This window comes from Somniosus microcephalus, chromosome 1 (genome assembly GCF_052327205.1).
Source record: "Somniosus microcephalus isolate GS21.2 chromosome 1, FLI_Smic_1.0, whole genome shotgun sequence".
Taxonomy (NCBI): Eukaryota; Metazoa; Chordata; class Chondrichthyes; order Squaliformes; family Somniosidae; genus Somniosus; species Somniosus microcephalus.
This window is the reverse complement of record NC_140987.1, coordinates 59299166-59319847: the sequence shown is the minus strand read 5'-3', so window position 1 is coordinate 59319847 and position 20682 is coordinate 59299166. Positions and strand designations below refer to the sequence as shown.

The window sequence follows — 20682 nt, the reverse complement described above, 5'->3', positions numbered from 1 at the left end:
GACCATCCTCCAAATTTTCTTCCAGTCTCTAGGGTCCCCGTTCACCCCTACCCCAATTGCCGGACAGGAGGACAGGCTGAGGAAGTGGTTTGAGGCTCTGTTAACATTACTCATAATCTGGCTGCTAGGAGGTGCACAAGAGCAACCTGAGGCAATTCGTTCTACAATTTCCCTTTTTAATGGTCAGGGCTGGGGGCGGGGGGGGGGGGAAGCTGAACTATCAACCAAACTCATTGGAAAAGACCATCCAAACAAATGTGCAAAAGAAACTTCACCCTCTTCTATTTTCCTGCCGACTGCACCTGCACGCTTATCTGTACCTCTACTCTCTTGTTTATGCACGTTGGTATTGTGCTCAGAGTAGTTAAATAAATGTAGAGGTAGAATGTTAATGAGCTAAGGTTTAACGTTCTATTCCCACCCCAGTGAAATACAGGTTCCACGTTACGTTATGTTCATGGTAGCAGCACAAGTATGGGCTCCTTTCATACTATAAACAAGCTAAATTCTATGTTCAAACCAGCAATCCAACCGCTAGAATAGATCACACTCTGGGCCAACTAAAAGAATGTGAATTCTTGGCAGTCTAGATTGTCCTATTAAATTCCCACTGCCCCCAACTCGGATTCACCGCTCTGCTCTGTGGAGTTCCCTTGCCTACAGCTCGTTCCCTGCCGTTTCTTTCCATATTGAAGCATTTTCTCCCTTTTTCCAGTTCTTGGATCTCTCTGGCCATATGCAATCCTTCAGTTCCCCAACCAGGAGATGGCAGAGCCTTTGCTGCTCTTGCTCTGTAACCATCTGCTTGGAGGTGTGTGAAGGGAATAGTAACAGTAGCTGAAGAAAACGGACGGAGGGTGGTAGAAAGGAGTGGACAGATTAAAAAGATATATTTATTTATTTGGTGCATTGTGTTTTGAAGGAGTCTTTCTTATACACCCCCTTGGGCGTCGGAAGAAATTTTACTTTGCTTTCAATGAAACTCCTTCAACAGGATCTCAAACAAACATGCAGGAAACTTGATCTCCCATCAGTGGAAGTTACAGACTTTAAGCTGTTAACAAACTGCATCCTCATTGTAACAAGAGTAGGTCATTCAGTCCCTGGAGCCTGTTCCGCCATTCGATTAGATCATGCCTGATCTGTACCTTAACTCCATCTACCCGACTTGGTTCTGTAACCCTGAATACCCTTGCCGAACAAAATACTATCATTCCCAGTTTTGAAATTTTCAATTGTCCTAGCCTCAACAGCTTTTTGGGGAAGAGAGTTCCAGATTTCCACTAACCTTTGTGTGAAGAAGTGCTGCCTGACATCACCCCTGAACGGCCTAGCTCTAATTTTGAAATTCAGCCCAGCCCAGCAAAAAGTATTGCATTTCTATAGCACCTTTCACGATCACCAGACGTTTCAAAGCGCTTTACATCCAATGAAGTACTTTTTGGAGTGCAGTCACTGTTGTAATGCAGGAAACGCGGCAGCCAATTTACGCACAGCAAGCTCCCACAAACAGCAATATGATAATGACCAGATAATCAGTTTTTGTTATGTTGGTTGAGGGATAAATATTGGCCAGGACACCGGGGATAACTCTCCTGCTCTTCTTTAAATAGTGCCATGGGATCTTTTACATCCACCTAAGAGAGCAGACGGGGCCTCGGTTTAACGTTTCATCTGAAAGACGGCACCTTCGACAGTGCAGCCCACCCTCAGCACTGCACTGGAGTGTCAGACTAGGTTTTTGTGCTCAAGTCCCTGGGGTGGGACTTGAACCCACAACCTTCTGACTCAGAGGAGAGTGCACTACCAACTGAGCCAACAGTCAGAGGAAAGTTTCTCTCTCTCTCTACCCTAACAAATCCTTTAATCATCTGAAACACTTGAATTAGATCACCCCTTAATCTTCTATATTCAAGGGAATACAAGTCTCGTCTGTCCAACCTGTCCTCATAATTTAACCCTTTTAACCCTGGTATCACGTTGGTGAATCTGCGCTGCACCCCCTCCGAGGCCAACATATCCATCCTGAGGTGTGATGCCCAGAACTGAACACAGTCCTCCAGATAGGGTTTAACCAGAGCTCTGTACAGCTGTAACATAACTTCTGTATTCCAGCCCTCAAGATAAAGGCCAACATTCCAATGGCCTTTTTAATTATTTTATGTACCTGTCCACTAAGGTTTTGGTGATTTCGGTACTTGGGCCTCTAAATCTCTCTGCTCATCCACAATTTCTAGCTTCTCGCCATTTAGCAAATGCTCTGTCTTTCTTAGGTCCAAAGTGGATGGCCTCACATTTCCCCACATTGAACTCCATCTGCCACAGTTTTGCCGTGACTGATGCATTACTCCACCATCACAAATGATGCCATTAAAAAAAAACGGCCTTACAGTAAGATCTGTAACTATTTCTAGTGAAATCCACAGATATGTAACTTTGATTTAAGTACATGCTTGGCGAAAGCAAATAGTTACCAAATCTCCTCCCCACCCCCCTAAACAAATTATCGGTATATCCATTCCTGAGGCAAGTTATTTCTGGACCATTTTACATATTGCATGTAACAGGATGCCACTGTATTTCTACTGAAACGCTGCACAGATCTTGAATAAGTTGGGTTCAGTATGTACTGTATTCCACCCACCATGCCCAGTGACTCACCTGCAGAGCTTTGTATGAAGTACTGAGTCAGGATGTTGTCACAGAAGTGACACAGGTTATGGAGCTGATGCAAGTGCTTCTGGAGGTGAGCATTAGGCAGCTCTGCTTTATATAGAGGAGCAAGAAATCCAAATGCGAAGGCATCAAAACTGGTCGGTCTGAAGATAAAACGATGAAAACTCAAGTTATAAAACAATGCCAATTCTGACAGCGGTTATGGCTCAGGCTTTTTCCTCAATAATTTTGTCCTGTGTTCTTGGTTAATAAAAAGTGGGAACATTTTCAATTTAAGCCTATACGCTTCTGTTGTGAGGTTAAAAGCAGCAAGAATCGCTTGGTTCACATTATAATTTCCACTATGCATCAGATCGACTCCTTAAAAATGCAGAAAGCACTTTACCAATCAGATAAAGTGCACCAGCCTTTCAGCTGCACTTCTCGCCCTACATTAATAATTCAAATGTCCTCAAGAATCCATCTATGTCATCCCCTTCCTTAAAATTTGCAACAGCATTAAATGTAGTAGTTATTTTGTGGCAGTTACCAGCCTGCTCTCTACCAATGTGCGAGCACTCCAGTGCTGCGGTTTATTATTCCTCCGCCTTGCGCCGACGTTCCTTTTCCTTGTCCTCGTACGTTGAGCTGATGCTCCGTTTCTCCGGCCTTGTGCCTGTACCACACCGTGTCCTTTTCCGACCTCAGTCCACACATTTCGGCTTACGTCGGTGCTGGCTTTTCTCTACGGTCGGGCAAAGCTACTTCTAAATCTCTGTCCACATTTTCTGGGATCTTGTGCTTGTAGTAGCTGCTCCTCGTTTTAGATAACTCACTTTATTTTAAACTTTAAACAGCCTGTTTGGTCTGTGATATTTAGGCCACTATAGCTGCCATGGATTGTTACAGATCAGGCTCCCCCCCCAAACACTTTTTTGTGTTCATTGCAAAAGGTAGTTTCCATAAGTAGACAAGAGTCTCCTATAATCTGAAACCTGGGCCATGTATGGAATCTAATCCCAGGATCAGTTTTGGTGTCCATACTTAAGAAAAGACATACTTGCTCTCGAGTCAGTACAAAGAAGGTTCACTCGGTTAATCCCGGGGATGAGGGGATGGACATATGAGGAGAGGTTGAGTAGATTGGGACTCTACTCATTGGAGTTCAGAAGAATGAGAGGCGATCTTATTGAAACATATAAGATTGTGAAGGGGTTGGATCGGGTGGATGCGGGGAGGATGTTCCTGATGATGGGTGAAACTAGAACTAGGGGGCATAGTCTTAGAATAAGGGGCTGCTCTTTCAAAACTGAGATGAGGAGGAACTACTTCACTCAGAGGGTGGTAGGTCCATGGAATATGCTGCCCCAAAAAGCTGTAGAAGCTACATCATTACATAAATTTAAAATTTAAAACAGAAATAGACAGTTTCCTAGAAGTAAAGGGAATAAAGGGTTACGGGGAGCGGGCAGGAATTTGGACATGAGTCTAGGTTCGGATCGGTCATGGCCCTGTGGGTAGCGGAGCGGGCCCAGGGGCCATGTAGCCTGATCCTGCTCCTATTTCGTGTGTCTAATTCTGTTAGATTCAGGAGATGGTTCAGTGATAGTAGATTGGCGGTTAGGATCAGATCAGCCATGATCTTATTGAATGGCGGAGCAGGCTCGAGGGGCCGATTGGCCTACTCCTGCTCCTATTTCCTCGAGGGGCCGATTGGCCTACTCCTGCTCCTATTTCTTATGTTCTTATGTTCTTATGATTAACAGTTACCCTGTATAGATCACGTGGGGTGACCATCATATCCTCTGGTCACTCCTAAAGGCAGAAAATACTAATCTAGGCTAAAATTTCTGAGTCAGATTTAGTTACAAGTTAGTTCATATACAGAAGCAAGTATACAGGATTCAGTGCAATATTTAAAAAGAAAATGCTCTTTTAAAAGACATTTCTTATACAGCTTGAAAAGCAACAGGATTTTCGAATTAAATATATAGACCATCGCAATGCAAATACTGTATGCAGATGACATGAATTTCCAGTCCGCCCAGAGTTCAGACCTTTTGCCGGAACTAAAGAAAATTTCCCAGTGCTTAATCAAAAGCATCTGAAGTCAGAGCTATCAATCAACCATGATAACTTCACATTTATCCACGTTATACTGCATCTGCCATGTATTTGCCCACACACTCAACTTGTCTAAATCACCTTGAAGCCGCTTTGCATCCTCCTCACAACTCAATCCCACCTAGTTTCGTGTCGTCAGCAAACTTGGAAATATTACATTTGGTTCCCTCATCCAAATCATTGATATATATTGTGAATAGCTGGGGCCCAAGCACTGATCCCTGCAGTACCCCACTAGTCACCGCCTGCTACCCTGAAAAAGACCCATTTATTCCTACTCTCTGTTTCCTGTCTGTTAACCAATTTTCAATCCATGCCAGTATATTACCCCCAATCCCATGTGCTTTAATTTTGCACACTAACCTCTTATGTGGGACTTTATCAAAGGCCTTCTGAAAATCCAAATACACCACATCCACTGCTTCTCCCTTATCTATTCTACCAGTTACATCCTCAAAAAACTCCAGTAGGTTTGTCAAACACGATTTCCCTTTCATAAATCCATGTTGACTTTGTCTAATCCCGTTGACATTTTCTAAGTGTCCCGTTATCACATCCTTTATAATAGACTCTAGCATTTTCCCTACTACTGATGTTAGGTCTGTAGTTCCCGGTTTTCTCTCTCTCTCCTTTTTTAAATAGTGGGGTTACATTTGCCACCCTCCAATCTGCAGGAAGTGTTCCATAATCTATAGAATTTTGGAAGATGACAACCAATGCATCCACTATTTCCATGGCTACCTTTTTTAGCACTCTGGGATGCAGATTATCAGGCCCTGGGGATTTATCAGCTTTCAATCCCATTAATTTCTCCAGCACTATTTTTTTTACAATACTAATTTCCTTTAATTCCTCCTTCTCACTAGACCCTTGGTTCCCTAGCATTTCTGGGAAGTTATTTGTGTCCTCTTCCATGAAGACAGAACCAAAGTATTTGTTTAATCCTCATCTCAGTCTTAAATGGCCGACCCCTTATCTTGAGACTATGCCCCCTAGTTCTAGACTCTCCAGCCGGGAAAACAACCTCTCAGCAACTACCCGGTCAATCCCCCTCAGAATCTTATATGTTTCATATAAAGAAAGGCAGCTTTCGTGTCAACTCTAGCTACTTCAAAATTGTATGAAATAAAATACAAAAGTCTAACAGTTTTGTCATTGCAGCATCCCAACTTTCTTTTAACATGCTGACAAAAATAATCAGTTTACAAAAGTTCTAGAAGTACACACAAGTGCAATTTAAAAATAGATCCCTGCAGATCCAAAAATAAGCTGCATGATCCTAATCCAAATTGTACACTCTCGGGAGCCGCAAGCCTACATTTCGTTGTACTGCACTTGTGCACTAACAATGACAATAAAAGTTGATTTGATTTGATTTGATTTGAGATGTGACTTGCAGATCTACATTAGAGTACATGCAGTTCCTTGGTGATCTATGATCTAGTTATAAATGAGCAAATTTGCAACACCATTGCACTGTGCTTATCCACAAGGATCATGAACAGTAGGTGCAAACAATCCAGTTATTCCACAGTTGACTTTCCTTTGAAATATTTTAAACAATACAGTATATCTTCCATTATCTGTTATAACAGAAAGGTTTTGCCTCTTCCCCCACCCCCTTCCCCATTCCCATTCCCCACTGATGGATAATCAAGGGCTTAATTGTCATGGTGGGGATGAGAGTCAGGAGGGGCAACTATACTGGTTCGGAGTCAGGTGAAACCCTAGGTAAATTCTGGGGAGACAATCAAGAAGATGGATAATCAGGGCAGAGATATATAGTTAATAGTATATAGTTTATATAATTTTCCCTAAGGAAAGTGCAGCTTATCTGAAAATTTGCTGGAAGCATTTGTTCCCCATCAATACTCACATTTTCCCAAAGAAGAAATCTGATGTTCCCAATCTGTAGGATAGAAGGTTCAGACACTCCTTGGCATCTCTGTAGATCTGTTCAAAACATGCAAAAGAATCATAATTGATCCAGTTGTACAGTTAAATCAAATTGCAATTCTTAAACATGCATCAATATAAAATCAGAATGGTACTGGATAATAATTTAATCTCTCTGGATTCCTGAAATAATTTGTACATTTCCACTTTTTTTATGTTCAACCGTAGAAAGGAAGAGTTGGCAGGCTATTCAACTGCAAGGGGAATTACAGTCAAGCCCAATCCTGTCCTGACATATGCACTTTACAGCAGGGGGTCAATGGATGGTGATCAGGAAGATGAATCGTGGCAATTTATTTTCCTCTCCCTATCCCAGGGACACAGATGCCAATTGTAGTACCCTTACCACCAACTTATTCAGCATAGTCCAGGGATCAAACACGAGATCTTCCTGCTTTCAAGGCATTTTCTAAAGCATGACGTCCTGGTGCATTCCTTCATCATATTATTTTTTAAAAAGTTGTAGTTCTCAAAACTAGGAACTAACCAATTGGTGACATGTATGTGGCGGATCAGAACTCGCAATCAAGGCAAACAGGTTTACAAGAAGCTTGGATTGAGGGTCTCTCTCTGCAGCTAGTACTAGTTGCCGAAAATGCACAAGGTCTCGTTTTGTGCTTTCAATTAAGCATGGAATCACAGAGAGCCCATTTACTAACCAATCTTTTTAGGATATTTGCTTTTGATTCATCCATTTTTCATTTGGATTATTAGTTTTTTTTTTACATTGGTTGCAGTACCCTTCAAAAGAAATGACAAAGTAATATAAAATGTAACTGACGAGTCCTTGTGCTGTTCGTTTGATCCATGTGAATAAGCACAAGTGCAATACTGCAAATTTTCTCATTTACAACTAGATCATAGATCACTAAGGAACTCCACGTACTCTAATGTAGATATGCAAGGCACATCTATATCATGCAGCTTTTCTGGATCTGCAAGGAGCTATTGTTTTTAAATCTTAGGAAAAACTCTCTATATTTTTTCCCCATTCCCAGGTTAGCCACCAATTGTAGGTCAGAGCAGGCCACCCAGCACATCCCGGTTTCTGCCAATGTCACTCTGAAGACACTTGGGATTTGCAAAATATTTACATGGGGACGTATTTCCTTCCCATTTCTTTACAGAAGTGCTCAACACCCAACATCACTGCCCCATTGAGATTGAGAACTTAGCAGCACGGAGGAAACCGCATCATGCATGGCACAGTGGCCTGGTGCTCCTTCCTCCCCACCCCCACTGCCCAATAACAACAAGCATTTATATACCACTTTTAATGTAGAAAATATCAGAGGTGCTTCAGAGAGGATTAACTGAACCCTGAGCAATTGATGAGCAAAGGAGAAATGACTAAAAACATTTTCAAAAAGGTTATAAGGGAGCGCTTAGAGGCGGGCAGAAAAACAGCAGGCAGAGGGGTTTAGGGAAGACGGCTCGCTCTAAAGAAAAAGGCCGAGATGATTAAGCATTCTGCCACGAATGGTGGAACAGAGGAAGATGGGACTGCACAGGAGGCCAGAATTGTAGGACAAAGAGCAAGGTCTGGGATCCACGACTAGAGGAGGTTGTAAAGATAATGGGAGGGTGGGGGAGGGGTAATGAGAACACACACTGATTTTTAAATAATTAGGAAGATTTTGAATTTGAGGCGTTAAGCAGGGAATGCAGAAGTAATGCACAAGCAGGCCTTTGGGCAAGTTGTACAGTGGGGCTCAGGAGGTTGGAGATGAGGGCATTGAAAAGTCAAGGCTGGAGATAGCTAAAGTGTGGACAAGCATTTCAGTGGCAATGGGGGGGGGGGGGCATGGGTGAAGCAAGCAATATTGCAGAAGTAGAAGTCAGTAATCTTGCTAATGGATAAAATATGTGGGGTTTAAAGTTCAACTACCAGTTGAACAGCACATCAAGGTTTCTTGCAATCCGATTTAACCTGTCTGAGTGTCTGTGGAGGGGGATGGTACTGGTGCATAGGTACAGAGTTTTTGGCAGAAAACGAATAAGATGGCTTAGGTCTGCCCGATGTTGAATTGAAACAGTTTGATAACAGAGATAGTCATGGAGACGACCCTTTTTGAAACTCTTTGTAAAGGAATCACTAGTGTTTGAGGTGATGGAGTAACCATAGTTACTTGTGAAAATCATTTCTTTGACCCATCTAACTCATTTACCATAGACACCTACAGTACATCACAGTTACTTGAAAGGCTCCAGAGCTTTTGGCTCTATTACTCTATATGGAAGACCGTTCCATATATCTTTGGAACAGAGGAGGCTGAGGGGAGACTTGATTGAGGTAGCAGAGAGGTCAATAACCAGGGGGCATAGATTTAAAGTAATTGGTAGAAGGATTAGTGGGGAGTTGAGAATTTTTTTTCATCCAGAGGGTGGTGGGGGTCTGGAACTCACTGCCTGAAAAGGGTGGTAGAGGCAGAAACCCTCATCACATTTAAAAAGTACTTGGATATGCACTTGAAGTGCCGTAACCTACGGACCAAGAGCTGGAAAGTGGGATTAGGCTGAATAGCTCTTTTTCAGCCGGCATAGACACGATGGACCGAATGACCTCCTTCTGTGCCGCAAATTTCTGTGCCGTCAATCCCTCAGTGTGAAGAAGAGCTTCCTGACATCAGTCCTGATCTATTTACTAGTTCCTTGAAATTGTACTCGGGCTCAATCTTCTCCATTCCACTTAATTTCTCATCTCTCTTCCCATTCTCCTCCATTAAAAGATAATGGCCCGTATTTTCCGATCGGAGGCTTCCTGCGTGCAGAGGCCTCTGATCTGGAAAAAATCTACGCCCTTACCCGAGGGCTCCCGAGGTCCGGCCATTTCCGCTCCTGGGCCTCTCCATGACGAAATGCGCAGGGCCCAGGTATCCCAGGGGCGCAGGCAGTTCGCAAGCATCCCTGGGATCATGTGGGCCATGCGGAGCCGATGGGAGAAGGGAATCTCCCTTCATACTTTTGACAGGTAGACCTGTAGACATGTCAAAAGTATGAATGGGGATCACTCCAAAAACACATCAAAGCATTAAATAATTTTTTTTTTTATCACGTTTTTAAAATTAGTTAAAATTACATTAAATTAAATATTTTAAACAAAAATTTAATTTTTTGGATAAAAAATTAAAGTTTTTTACGGGGCTAAAAATAAACTTACCTTTTTTAAAAATATTTTTAAATTATAAATATGAGTGGGAAAACATTTTTTTTAAACTTTTTTTAAACTCTTATGCTGGTAAAAGCAGGACTTAGGCCTGCTTTTACCAGGCGTAAGACTTTTAAGGGATTTCAGCTGGCGGAGGTTCTGCAGAAAGCGGAACTCTCCACCCGCAGAGGCCCTTCTCCAGGGCAGGCGTGTGATCTGTCACTCGGAAATGCCGGTTTTCAGCGCATGCGCTTTGCATTCCTGAAACCGGCACTTGCAAGGTCCCTACGGGTGCGTACACACCTCGTACACACCCGTGGGGGGTTGAAAAATACAGGCTAAAGTGTCCAAGTTTTTCTAAACTGTCCTAACATTTCTTCTGACATGAGGAATCAGCCTTGTGACCCTTCTCTGCAATGCTTCCAGGACTTGAAATGTTTCCCTTGTGCCTCAGTGACCAGAACTGAATGTAGTATTCAAGGTGCAGCCTGACTAAGAACAGCCATTTATACAGCACCTTTAACACAAGATGGTTCACAGACAGGCATATGGGAAACAGATGCTAAGCCAGGAAAGGAATGATTAGAACAGGTGACCAAATTAGCCAACTCCAGACCATGTCTTAATTGGGATGTAAGCAATTCCATATCCCACTTAGACAGAACTCTTCAGTTGGTTTTATGTACTTTGGACTGTTTAAATTGATTAAGTTGCGGTGAAAAATTATATTGGTTTACAGACGGCTGAAACTCCTAATTAATAACTAATAAAAGTAGCTGTACATATTTTCTAAACATCACTATTTTCAACTGTTTATCCTACTTTTCTAATAGATTTCATTAAAAAAAAACTTTGGGAGGGGTAGATGTAAAATAAATGCCTTCCAATAAGAAATCAAATTTAAATGGATTGCAATTTCTAATTTTAACTTGTTAAATTAAACTATTTTGTACTTTGTCCCTTTTAACGATCAGTGATCAGAAAGGTCCCTTTTAACGATCAGTGATCAAAAAGGTCCCTTTAAACGATCAGTGATCAGAAAGGTCCCTTTTAACGATCAGTGATCAGAAAGCTCCCTTACCTGTGCTTCTATCTCCTTGACATTGTAGAAAGGCGGCTCTCCTCTGGTCAGAACGATCTGATTCATTGCAGATCTTGACATCTGCCCTGGTAAGTAGAAGTTCAACGGGAAGGGGATTCTTGAAGCAAACCATGGTCGGGTCAGATTGCAGTAATTCTCAATATCAACCCAGAAAGTGTGCAGCTGTACAGAAATTTCATAAAACACCATTAATCTGTAATTGCATATATAAAACATGGGCCTGCAAACTGCAGTCGGAGGCATGCCGCCGGCTTATGCCTCTGAACCGAAAAAAACATACAAACTTACCTGGTGTCTCCGGAGCTTCAGACTCTTGCATTCCCAAGCCTTCAGGCGGACGCCTGCGTAAAGGCCCATGGATCCCAGGAGTACATGCGGTTCACAAGCGTCCCTGGGATCACGTGGGCCAAGCCAACCAATCAAAAAGGGGGATTCCTATGATGCTTATGGGGGATTCCATTTATGTACAGAATCCCCATAAGCATAATAGAAATCACCTAATAAATACAATTTCACAACACTGAAATAAAAAAATAATCACAGGTTCAAAATTAATTAAAAGACCCTTTAATTTAGCATTTAAAATAAAAATTAAATTTTATGAAAAATAAATTTAAACAGGCCAAAATTTACCTAAATTAATTTTAAATGTATGTGAATGTTTAAATCATTAAAAAAAAAATATTTTAACATTTATTCTAACCCGTACGCTGGTAAAAGGCCTTACACCTGCTTTTACCAGGCATAAGGGTTTCGTGGGTATTCGCTGGGCAGCAGTTGGGCAAATAACCCAACTCTGCGTCAGTGAGAGTGGTTTTGTTGCAGATGCAGTGGATCTGTCCAAGCGAAACTTTACAGATCTCAAGTTCCAGGTTTTTGCACATGCGGAAATCCGGAACTTATGGGCCATTCTGAAGGTTTCCGACAGCGTGTGCGTACGCTGTGGGAAGCACCGTAAAATTCGGACCATTAAGTTCTAAACTTTCACAGTAAGCTGGCGCTCCTTAGATAATCTTGGGTGGCACAGTGAGCCGCTTCGCCCCAGAGTATTTTACAGTTTAAATCAAGTTATCCTAGAATTTGATCTGGCTGAAGTATCAATATAATTACTGACTCATTTAATCTTGCCATATTCATAGTATGTGAAGAAAATGCTTCAGTTAAAAAAAATTGAGTAATACTTATATAAATAAATCATTGAAGAAAGAAGTCAGAAAATACAAAGTGCCATTGTTATACTAAGTCACTCAAAACACTGCATATTAAGTGATTGTTACGGATTTAATGTAGAACTATGTAGGTACCTTCTCGGGTCCAGTGGCTTCTGTCACTCCTCTAAGTGTTCTGAGTGTCTTACTTTTATGGATGACGATTCACACTGCCCTATGTCTAAGTGTACAATAGTCTAAGTGTAAAATAGAATGATTTGGGGCGTAACAATGGACCATACCCGCCTTGTGGCCTGAGCTGGTTAACCGTGTCTTTTGCACATGTATTTCTTCAATCACTGACAGGAGAAACTTAATGGCCCAGAAATTCGGGTCTCCACGGGTGAGTACGCACGGGGTACTCACCCGTAGACCCAATGGAAGTGCCGGTTTCGTGCATGCACTGCGCATGCGCGGGAAACCGGAACTTCCGTTCCCATTAAAGGAAAGGGTTCAGAAGTCGAACACGTACGCCAGAGAGGCAGCGCGTGCGCATGGAACTTACGTTTTTTTTGCAAGTTTCTCCGGGAGGGTAAGTCTCCAGGAGTTACACATGTAAAAAGCAGGTTCAAGGCCTGCTTTTAACAAGGTAAGTGGTGAATTAATTAAAATTAAAACATTTTTGGGGCTTATAGTATTTATAGTTTTGACAGCTCTTCCTGTCAATTTTATGAATGGGCATTTCCCTGCTACCATTGGCTCTCCATGGCCCACGTGATCCCAGGGGACGCATCGAACTAACTGCGCCCCTGGGATACGCAAGCACTGAGCGCCGGCAGTTGGAGGAGGCCCAGGACCGGAATCCCACGCGGGCCCACAGCTCAATGGCCGGCATGTTAGGTAAGTGCAGGTCGGAGGCTTGCACCCGCGGGAAGCCTCCAACCCAAATTTCTGGGCCAATGAGGATAGGCTTGGTTCAAATTGTTAAGCTGCTTTGTTCCACTGCAGAATGAATGTGCAGAGCAATAATTATGATTAAATTCATTTACTCAATCTGTACAGCTTATCCTCATGTAATAACATAAAAATAAACACCACACTGTACTGCCTCAGTCCAGTGAGTCACCTTGCTTGTCTTAGACAGACTAACTCCTCTGCTTTTTTGAAAGTCTTTCCTGGGCCCTTGCTCCCTCAGCAGCTTCTCTGCTGCAAAAGCTCAACTGCCTTTTTAGATCTCTGTCTCGCTTTATCCCCCCAATTCACAGACAGACAGAGATCAAAGGGTTTTCCAACGCAAAGGGGGAGAGGTGTTTTTTAAAATAACTTAGACAAGCTAATGAATGATTTATTGCTAGTCTCTGGGAAAATAACTTCCGTTCAGCATTTTAATGACACCTTTGTCTTGCGCCATTTTTAAAATATAAATTTGTGAGAACACGTAGCACTTTTCTAAATCCAGCATTAAAAAGTAACTATTTTTCCAAACCCTCTCTGTGGGGGAAAAAAAGTGGTCAAAAAAAAATCCCAGACACATGACAGGGTTAAATGGCTGAAGGGATGTAACCTGTCACCCCTGATCCTCTCTAACTTTTACCGCTGCACAATAGAGAGCATCCTGACGAACTGTATCACAGTATGGTATGGCAGCTGTAGCTCCTATGACCGGAAAGCCCTGCAGCGGGTAGTCAAAACTGCCCAACGCATTACCGGCACCCGGCTACCGACCATAGAGCACATATACCAGAAACGCTGTTTACGGAGGTCACTGACCATCATCAAAGACCCTACCCATCCCAGCCACAGTCTGTTCGCCCCCCTGCCATCTGGGAGACGCTACAGATGCATTCGCACCCGAACGACCAGATTTAGGAACAGCTTCTTTCCCAGGGCTGTCATCCTATTGAACTCTGCAAATAAACTCTAAAGCCTGCACATCTGCCAATGCACTTTATTATGTTTATGTTTATGTATTACAAGCCAAATGAATGTTGAATGTTAAATGTCTTAATCAAAATGTACACTCTCGGGAGCCGCAAGCCTACATTTCGTTGTACTGCACTTGTGCACTAACAATGACAATAAAGTTGATTATTATTATATTATTAAGTGTCACAAGGTTTGACATGGAGGGAGCCCAACCAAAGATGCAGAAAGGTTATTCAGTAGTGTATCAGATGGGAGAAATAAACACTGAATTCTTAACAGGACTCATAAAATCTATTTTACGGAGATGTAAATGGAAACTCGAATTGAGGAATGCCAGGAGAGCATACGCCGCTTGAATTATTTACCAATGCTGGACGAAGCTTCTCTTCTATTAGTGCAATAAATGCCAGCGTGTCAGCTCCCTCTTTAGCTGTTAATTCATAGTCTGCGTTATATTTCTGTCAAATTAAATAAAGAGAATAAATTAATTGTTGAATGAATAAAAACAATGGGTTTTTATTTCTTGCATTTTGCAGATTCAATGCCCTTTGTACTCAATAAGCTTCTTTATAGACAACACTGCTCTGTGCCCTCCTTTCTGTTAGCACTCCTGCTCAGTCTATTTTACAGCTAGTGTCACATGTCTTCTTTACATCCAGCGCTGGCAGCACTCTCACTCACGTGCTTCTTTACAGCGAGCACTGTTATGACTTGGTGCACTTTTCTATTGCCAGCATCAAGTGCTTCGATAGAGAGCTGTAGAAAGAATTACATAGAATCTACAGCACGGAAACACTAAACCATACTTTACAGTACACAAGAAATAGGAGCAGTGACAGTGGACAACTCTGGCCTCACTCCTCACTAGGTGTTTGTGTGGCTTAGTGGTAGCAGTCTCACCTCGGACTCACAAGGTTGTGGGTTCAAGTCCCACTCCAGAGGCTTGAGCACATAATTTAGTCCAACACTCCAGTGCAGTACTGAGGGAGTGCTGCACTGTCGAAGGTGCCGTATTTCAGATGAGACGCGAAACGGAGGCCCCCATCTGTCCTCTCAGTTGGACGTAAAAAATCCATGGCACTATTTCAAAGAAGAGGAGCAGGGGAGTTCTCCTCAGTGTCCTGGCCATAATATATTCCTTAACCAACATCATTAAAAACAAGAGTATCTGGCCATTATCACATTGCTGTTTGTGGGACCCTGCGCCACGGTTCTTACATTACAACAGTGACCACACCTCAAAAGTACTTCATTGGCTGTAATGCGCTTTGGGACGTCCTGAGGTCATGAAAGGCGCTATAGAAATGCAAGTCTTTCTTTTCTATTGAGCTAAATAGGTTCAGTGTCATCTACCCTTACACAGATCTTGGAGCTGGCGTACACATCTCAGATAAAATCTAAGATTTAGTCATGTACTTGCATGTCCACATTATGAGAGCCACAAGAAAGAAAGAAAAGACTTGCATTTATATAGCACCTTTCACGACCACCGGACGTCTCAAAGCACTTTACAGCCAATGAAGTACTTTTTGAAGTGGAGTCACTGTTGTAATGCAGGAAACACGGCAGCCAATTTGCACACAGCAAGGTCCCACAAACACCAATGTGATAATGACCAGATAAACTGTTTTTGTTATGTTGTTGAGGGTTAAGTATTGGCCAGGACACCAGAGATAACTCCCCTGCTCTTCTTCGAAATAGTGCCATGGGATCTTTTACGTCCACCTGAGGGGGCCTCGGTTTAACGTCTCATCCGAAAGACGGCACCTCCGACAGTGCAGCACTCCACTGGAGTGTAAGCCTAGCTTTATGTGCTCAAGTCCCTAGCATGAGCCACTATGTTGAAAATCAATGCAAGTAGGTTTCTTCTGATGCACTGCAACCTTGAAAAAAGCTGCAACCTGACCTACACATTCCTCACAAGAGTAAAATCCAACTTGCTCCTTTCCAATTACTCTGCAAGCATCCACTTCCATTTAATTCACGCGGCACAACAAACATACCTGTTTTCTCAGGAAATTCAGAATGTTTTCAGGTTGCACAAAGTTCATATTATCTGAGGTCAATACCGGAATGTCTCCTGTATGGAGGGAAAAATCATAACCATTATAAACTGGTTTTCACTATATATAACATTACCATCTGTGTGACATACTGTTGCAGTGTTATGAAGATCCCAGGAGCTTCTCAAAGGGAGATACGGAGATGTAGTACAGGGCTCTATAAACAAGTTGACAAAGCAGTAACAGCCTCAGAATTTCCAACAGCTCAACCTTTACTCTCTGGTCACCTCATAATAAAGCCGGGGGGGGGGGGCGGGGGGGGGGATTCTTGCTCTTGAGGTGTTAGAAATAAACAAACAACTGGAATAGAAATCTAAACTTTGAGGAAGATTAAGGAAGTTAGGCTTGGTCTCCCTGGAAGAGAAGATTTCAAAGTGACAATAAAAATTTCTGAATTATTTTTCTTCCCCATCTCTGCTCCTGAAGCTGCTGGTTCCATTCGTGGACACCAGTTGCCCTCTGGTACTTCACCAAAGTGGTCATTTTTCATCTATCACTATTGGATTATCTCTATGCTTCTTTAGCACATTGGGGAAAAACTGCACTTAAGCCAATATATTTCTTGTGTAATAATCTAAATGCATCACCTCAAATTGCTCCCACGATTACTTCACTAACATAATACAGCTCAGTCATCTCGCAATATAAGCTTGCGAGGACAAAATAGATTATTGTCCTGTCGACAGTATTTTACAGATCAAATGGATAGGATATAATATAACTTTTTTTTTTTTTTGCAGGGTTACCATTCGGCGTTACTGAGATCCTAGTGATAACACTGGTACTCCAGTTAATACTGAAAGCTTTAGATAAGATGTACTGCAGTTTAAATACATTTAAAATGGTACCTGTAGGTGTTTTCCATGGATTATTAATAAAGTACACTTTCAGAGGAGCCCGAGAAAATTTGGCATATGCCTGCAGTGAAAAAAAGATAAGAGGTGTATATTATGTGCAGGAAAATGTCATTTCCAATTTATTTTATTTATTATTTTTTTTAATTTTTTTTTAATAAAAAGAGGGGTTTTAATTTTGCACTCCTCAGCCAAGTGAGGAACATCATTATTTCTAAATTTTTGCAACCACTGCCGGTTTCAAGCATTCACTTGATACCAGCAGTGCGTTAGATACAGAATAAAGCCACTCAAATCTGACCTCGGCATAGCAGAGGAATATCCCTTGTAGGCCATTTACCACACCAGGCATGTTTAGATGGCCTGAGTAAGCTTGCCAAATTACAGCAGTTTTGCACTGTGAATGTTACTGAAACTCTTGTGTGTTACTGTTTACAATTCCTACTGGGGAGCGCTATATATATGTATATATATAGTACACATTCAGACAACTCCTTGTATTTATGTAGCACCTTTAACTAGTAAAACGTCCCAAGGCGCTTCACAGGAGCGCGATCAGATAAGAGTTGACACCGAGCTGCATAAAGTGATGTTAGGACAGGTGACCAAAAGCTTGATCAAAGAGGTAGATTTTAAGGAGCGACTTAAAAAGGGAGGTAGAGATGCAGAGAGGTTTAGGGAGGGAATTGCAGAGATTAGGAACTCTACAATGAAGGCACGGCCGCCATTGGTGGAACGAAGGACATCAGGGATGCACAAGAGGCCAGAATTGGAGGAGCGCAGAGATCTCAGTGGGTTGTAAGGCTGGAGGAGGTTACAGCGATAGGGAGGGGTAAGGTCAGGTAGGGATTGGAAAATAAGGATGAGAATATTAAAGTCAAAACGTTGCCGGACCATGAGCCAATGTAGGTCAGCAAGCACAGGGGTCATGGACTTGGTGCGAGTTAGGATACAGGAAGTAGAGTGCAACATGCAGTGAAATAAAAATGATTACTACATTTCATATCACATATTACAATATTTCTGCTCAAATCATGTGCTTAGACCATCGACTCTGATGCAGGACAGCTGCCTTTCCCATAAAAAGAATTAAACCATCCACATACATAGGATGACACCAGCTGCAGCTTGATTTAGGGAATAACCCATCTTGATGTTTCGACTGTGTCGTAAAATAGGGAGTGTGAAACTTGAGCCATTTTGACATATCTGATACTCTTGCCATGTGAGTGCCTTGTAACACACTCCATCCTACCTGGCTAACAGCACAAAATACATGGCAGAACATTTTGTCATGGTCAGTAAAAACAGGACCTCGTTTTGCTGCTGGAACAACATTTTTGGATAAACTCTAAGTTAATTTACAGAAACTTATAGCCTATCATCATTTTTTGTTGGTGCCAAAAAGATATAATTTTTAAAGAGGTAACTAGAACAATTGTCACAAGGTCCACTCGTAAATAATATTATAAAGGCTAATAATGCAGTGGGGAGTGTTTCAAGCACACAGGTTACAGAGGATGTTAATACCACTCCAGCTTCACAAGGGCGGTTTACAACATCACAAAGATAAGTAAAATGAAGACACATTTTTTGGCCCATCGAGCTCATAGAACCCTACAAATCCCCATTATAGCATCTATCTGCCTCTTGAAAGATTCCAGAGTTTTCCCTCCACTCCTTTGCACTACCCTGAAAGGCCATTTCAGGTATTGATCACGCGCTGTAGAAATGAGTTGTGACAAGTCCTGAACTTGCCTTTTATCAATTAGCACCTATGTCCCTTGTCCTGCAGTTAAGGTTTAAACTGAAATAGACAAAATTCATCCAGAACACTATTTTACTAAAGTATTCTTGTTTACTTCTGTTAAGATTTCCTCTCATTTGTCTTCTTTCAAGACAGAACAAACAATCCAAATATGCTCGGTCAGTGAGTAAACACCAACATGGACTGGTTGGGCGGAATGGCCTCTTGCTGTGTTGTAACTTCTATGTATTTGAACCTTTCCTCATAAACTCAGTCCCCTGACACTTGGAAGAGCCTCATTGCCCTTTGTTTGGATAATTCCCTGTGCCTCAGTGACTAGAACTGAACCAAGCACCCAAGGTGCATTTAACCAAAGCTCGATACAGCTTCAGCCTGTCAACCTCATAACTATGCTCAGCATTCGGTTTGCTTTCTTAATTGTTGCTCCACTATGACTGGACATGCTAAGTTTTTTTGCGTCTACCATCACTCCTGCATCACTTCTCATTGCCCCTTGACTAGGTAAGCAGAGTAATTATGGCCGTACATTTCTTCCAATCGCACCTTGCAGTTGTCTATATTAATTTCAGCTAAATCCCTCAATATGTTATTGCCCTGTAATGCACTGCAATTAATACTTCACCGTGTGTTACAGTTCCAAACCTGCTTTATCCTTTATGTAACACCCTGGAAAACAAAACAAATATACACTCCAGAGTTCATTTTCCTACATTATAAAAAAACTGTGAAGAACAGAAACTTGCAGACTTGTCGAGGTTTCAACAGATGGCCTCTTGTGATTTAACAATTACAGCTCCATATGGGCTTAAAAGTGGTTAGACTCTTAAAAGATCACTCCCACTACTTCCCCAATGTTGACAGCAAGAAGCTTGACTCACAAGCAACTCTACAGTCAATTTACAGTCAAGATGCATTTCCCAAAGCCCAAAATGCCCTTCGCTTTAATACAACAGGTCTGATTTAGGTTTCATCAACTGACTGCAGAACGCATCAGTGTATAAACCCCCACCCCCTGTATTGGCAGCAGGGTCACCCTGGAGAGGGCCTGACCTTGAGTGACAGATCACACGGCACTAGCTGCAGGGGGGAAAACACACACACACAGAGCTTCATGAAAGCGACGCTTTGTTATTTTATGAAATGTTATGCAGCCAGTTTTTTTTTTGTTCAATGAGCGGCAGCCGTAAATATTTAGGTCTAACGCGCGATGCAATTTTATTTTTAAATATATATATAAAACCTAGGCGCCTTTATTATTAATAATGCATATGACAATTTGCACGATTAGCCGAGAAATTTAAAAAAGCGTTCGCGAGGTTCTGTTTTTACCAAAATGATGAGCGAGTCGGTGTGTACGGAGGGCAAACCCCAGTCTCCTCCCCAGCACATCAGCTCCATGGGCGACGCCATGTCCCCCCCGCTCTCTTTGAGCCGGAACCACTCGCTCAGTCTGGCGAGCAGCTCCGCTAATGCACAGAGCCGGGTGTCGACAGGCACTGCACTCAGTGTGTCAGCCTGGACACAGGCTGCCCTGCTGCGCAATGCAGGCCTTCCAACTCCCCCCTTATTTCTCAACAATCACCTGCATTCTTACAATTTATTACTATTTAGTTACTGGTTAGTTTTTTTTAATAAATTAAAATTAAGGGTTATGCCCATCTAAAAGCATGTGGGCTGGGGTAGTGTTATTTTCCATATTGGGGGTGTGGATTGCTCTTTTAAATAAACTATTCAATGTCTCGTTTCAAAATCTTTCTTAAAGGGGAACTGCCTTTCATGAATGTGGCAAACAGTCCTCTTTGCTCTGTTTACAAATACAGAAAGACTTGCATTTATATAGCGCCTTTCACGGCCTCAGGACGACCCAAAGCACTTTACAGCCAATAAAGCACTTTTGAAGTGTGGTCACTGTTGTAAAGTGGGGACATGCAGCAGCTA

General features: G+C 42.2%; 1 protein-coding gene across 5 annotated transcripts in view; it reads right to left on the bottom strand.

The window, feature by feature from the left end:
* Positions 1-20257, bottom strand: part of mtx3 (metaxin 3) — a 34303-nt gene extending 14046 nt beyond the window's left edge. The window contains exons 1-8 of one of the 5 annotated variants that reach the window (XM_085982083.1): positions 20074-20179; positions 19387-19410; positions 16971-17040; positions 16063-16139; positions 14425-14517; positions 10965-11147; positions 6656-6732; positions 2662-2819 (exon numbers count right to left, since the gene is read on the bottom strand). In XM_085982083.1, coding sequence (XP_085838209.1) covers positions 2662-2819; positions 6656-6732; positions 10965-11147; positions 14425-14517; positions 16063-16110 — 559 coding nt within the window. In that variant the 5' untranslated portion in view covers positions 16111-16139; positions 16971-17040; positions 19387-19410; positions 20074-20179. Of the gene's footprint in view, positions 1-2661; positions 2820-6655; positions 6733-10964; positions 11148-14424; positions 14518-16062; positions 16140-16970; positions 17041-19386; positions 19411-19454; positions 19547-19622; positions 19711-20073 lie in introns of those variants that run through there. The other 4 variants (XM_085982055.1, XM_085982075.1, XM_085982065.1 and 1 more) reach the window with 4 other exon arrangements.
* Positions 20258-20682: the final 425 nt, after the last annotated feature.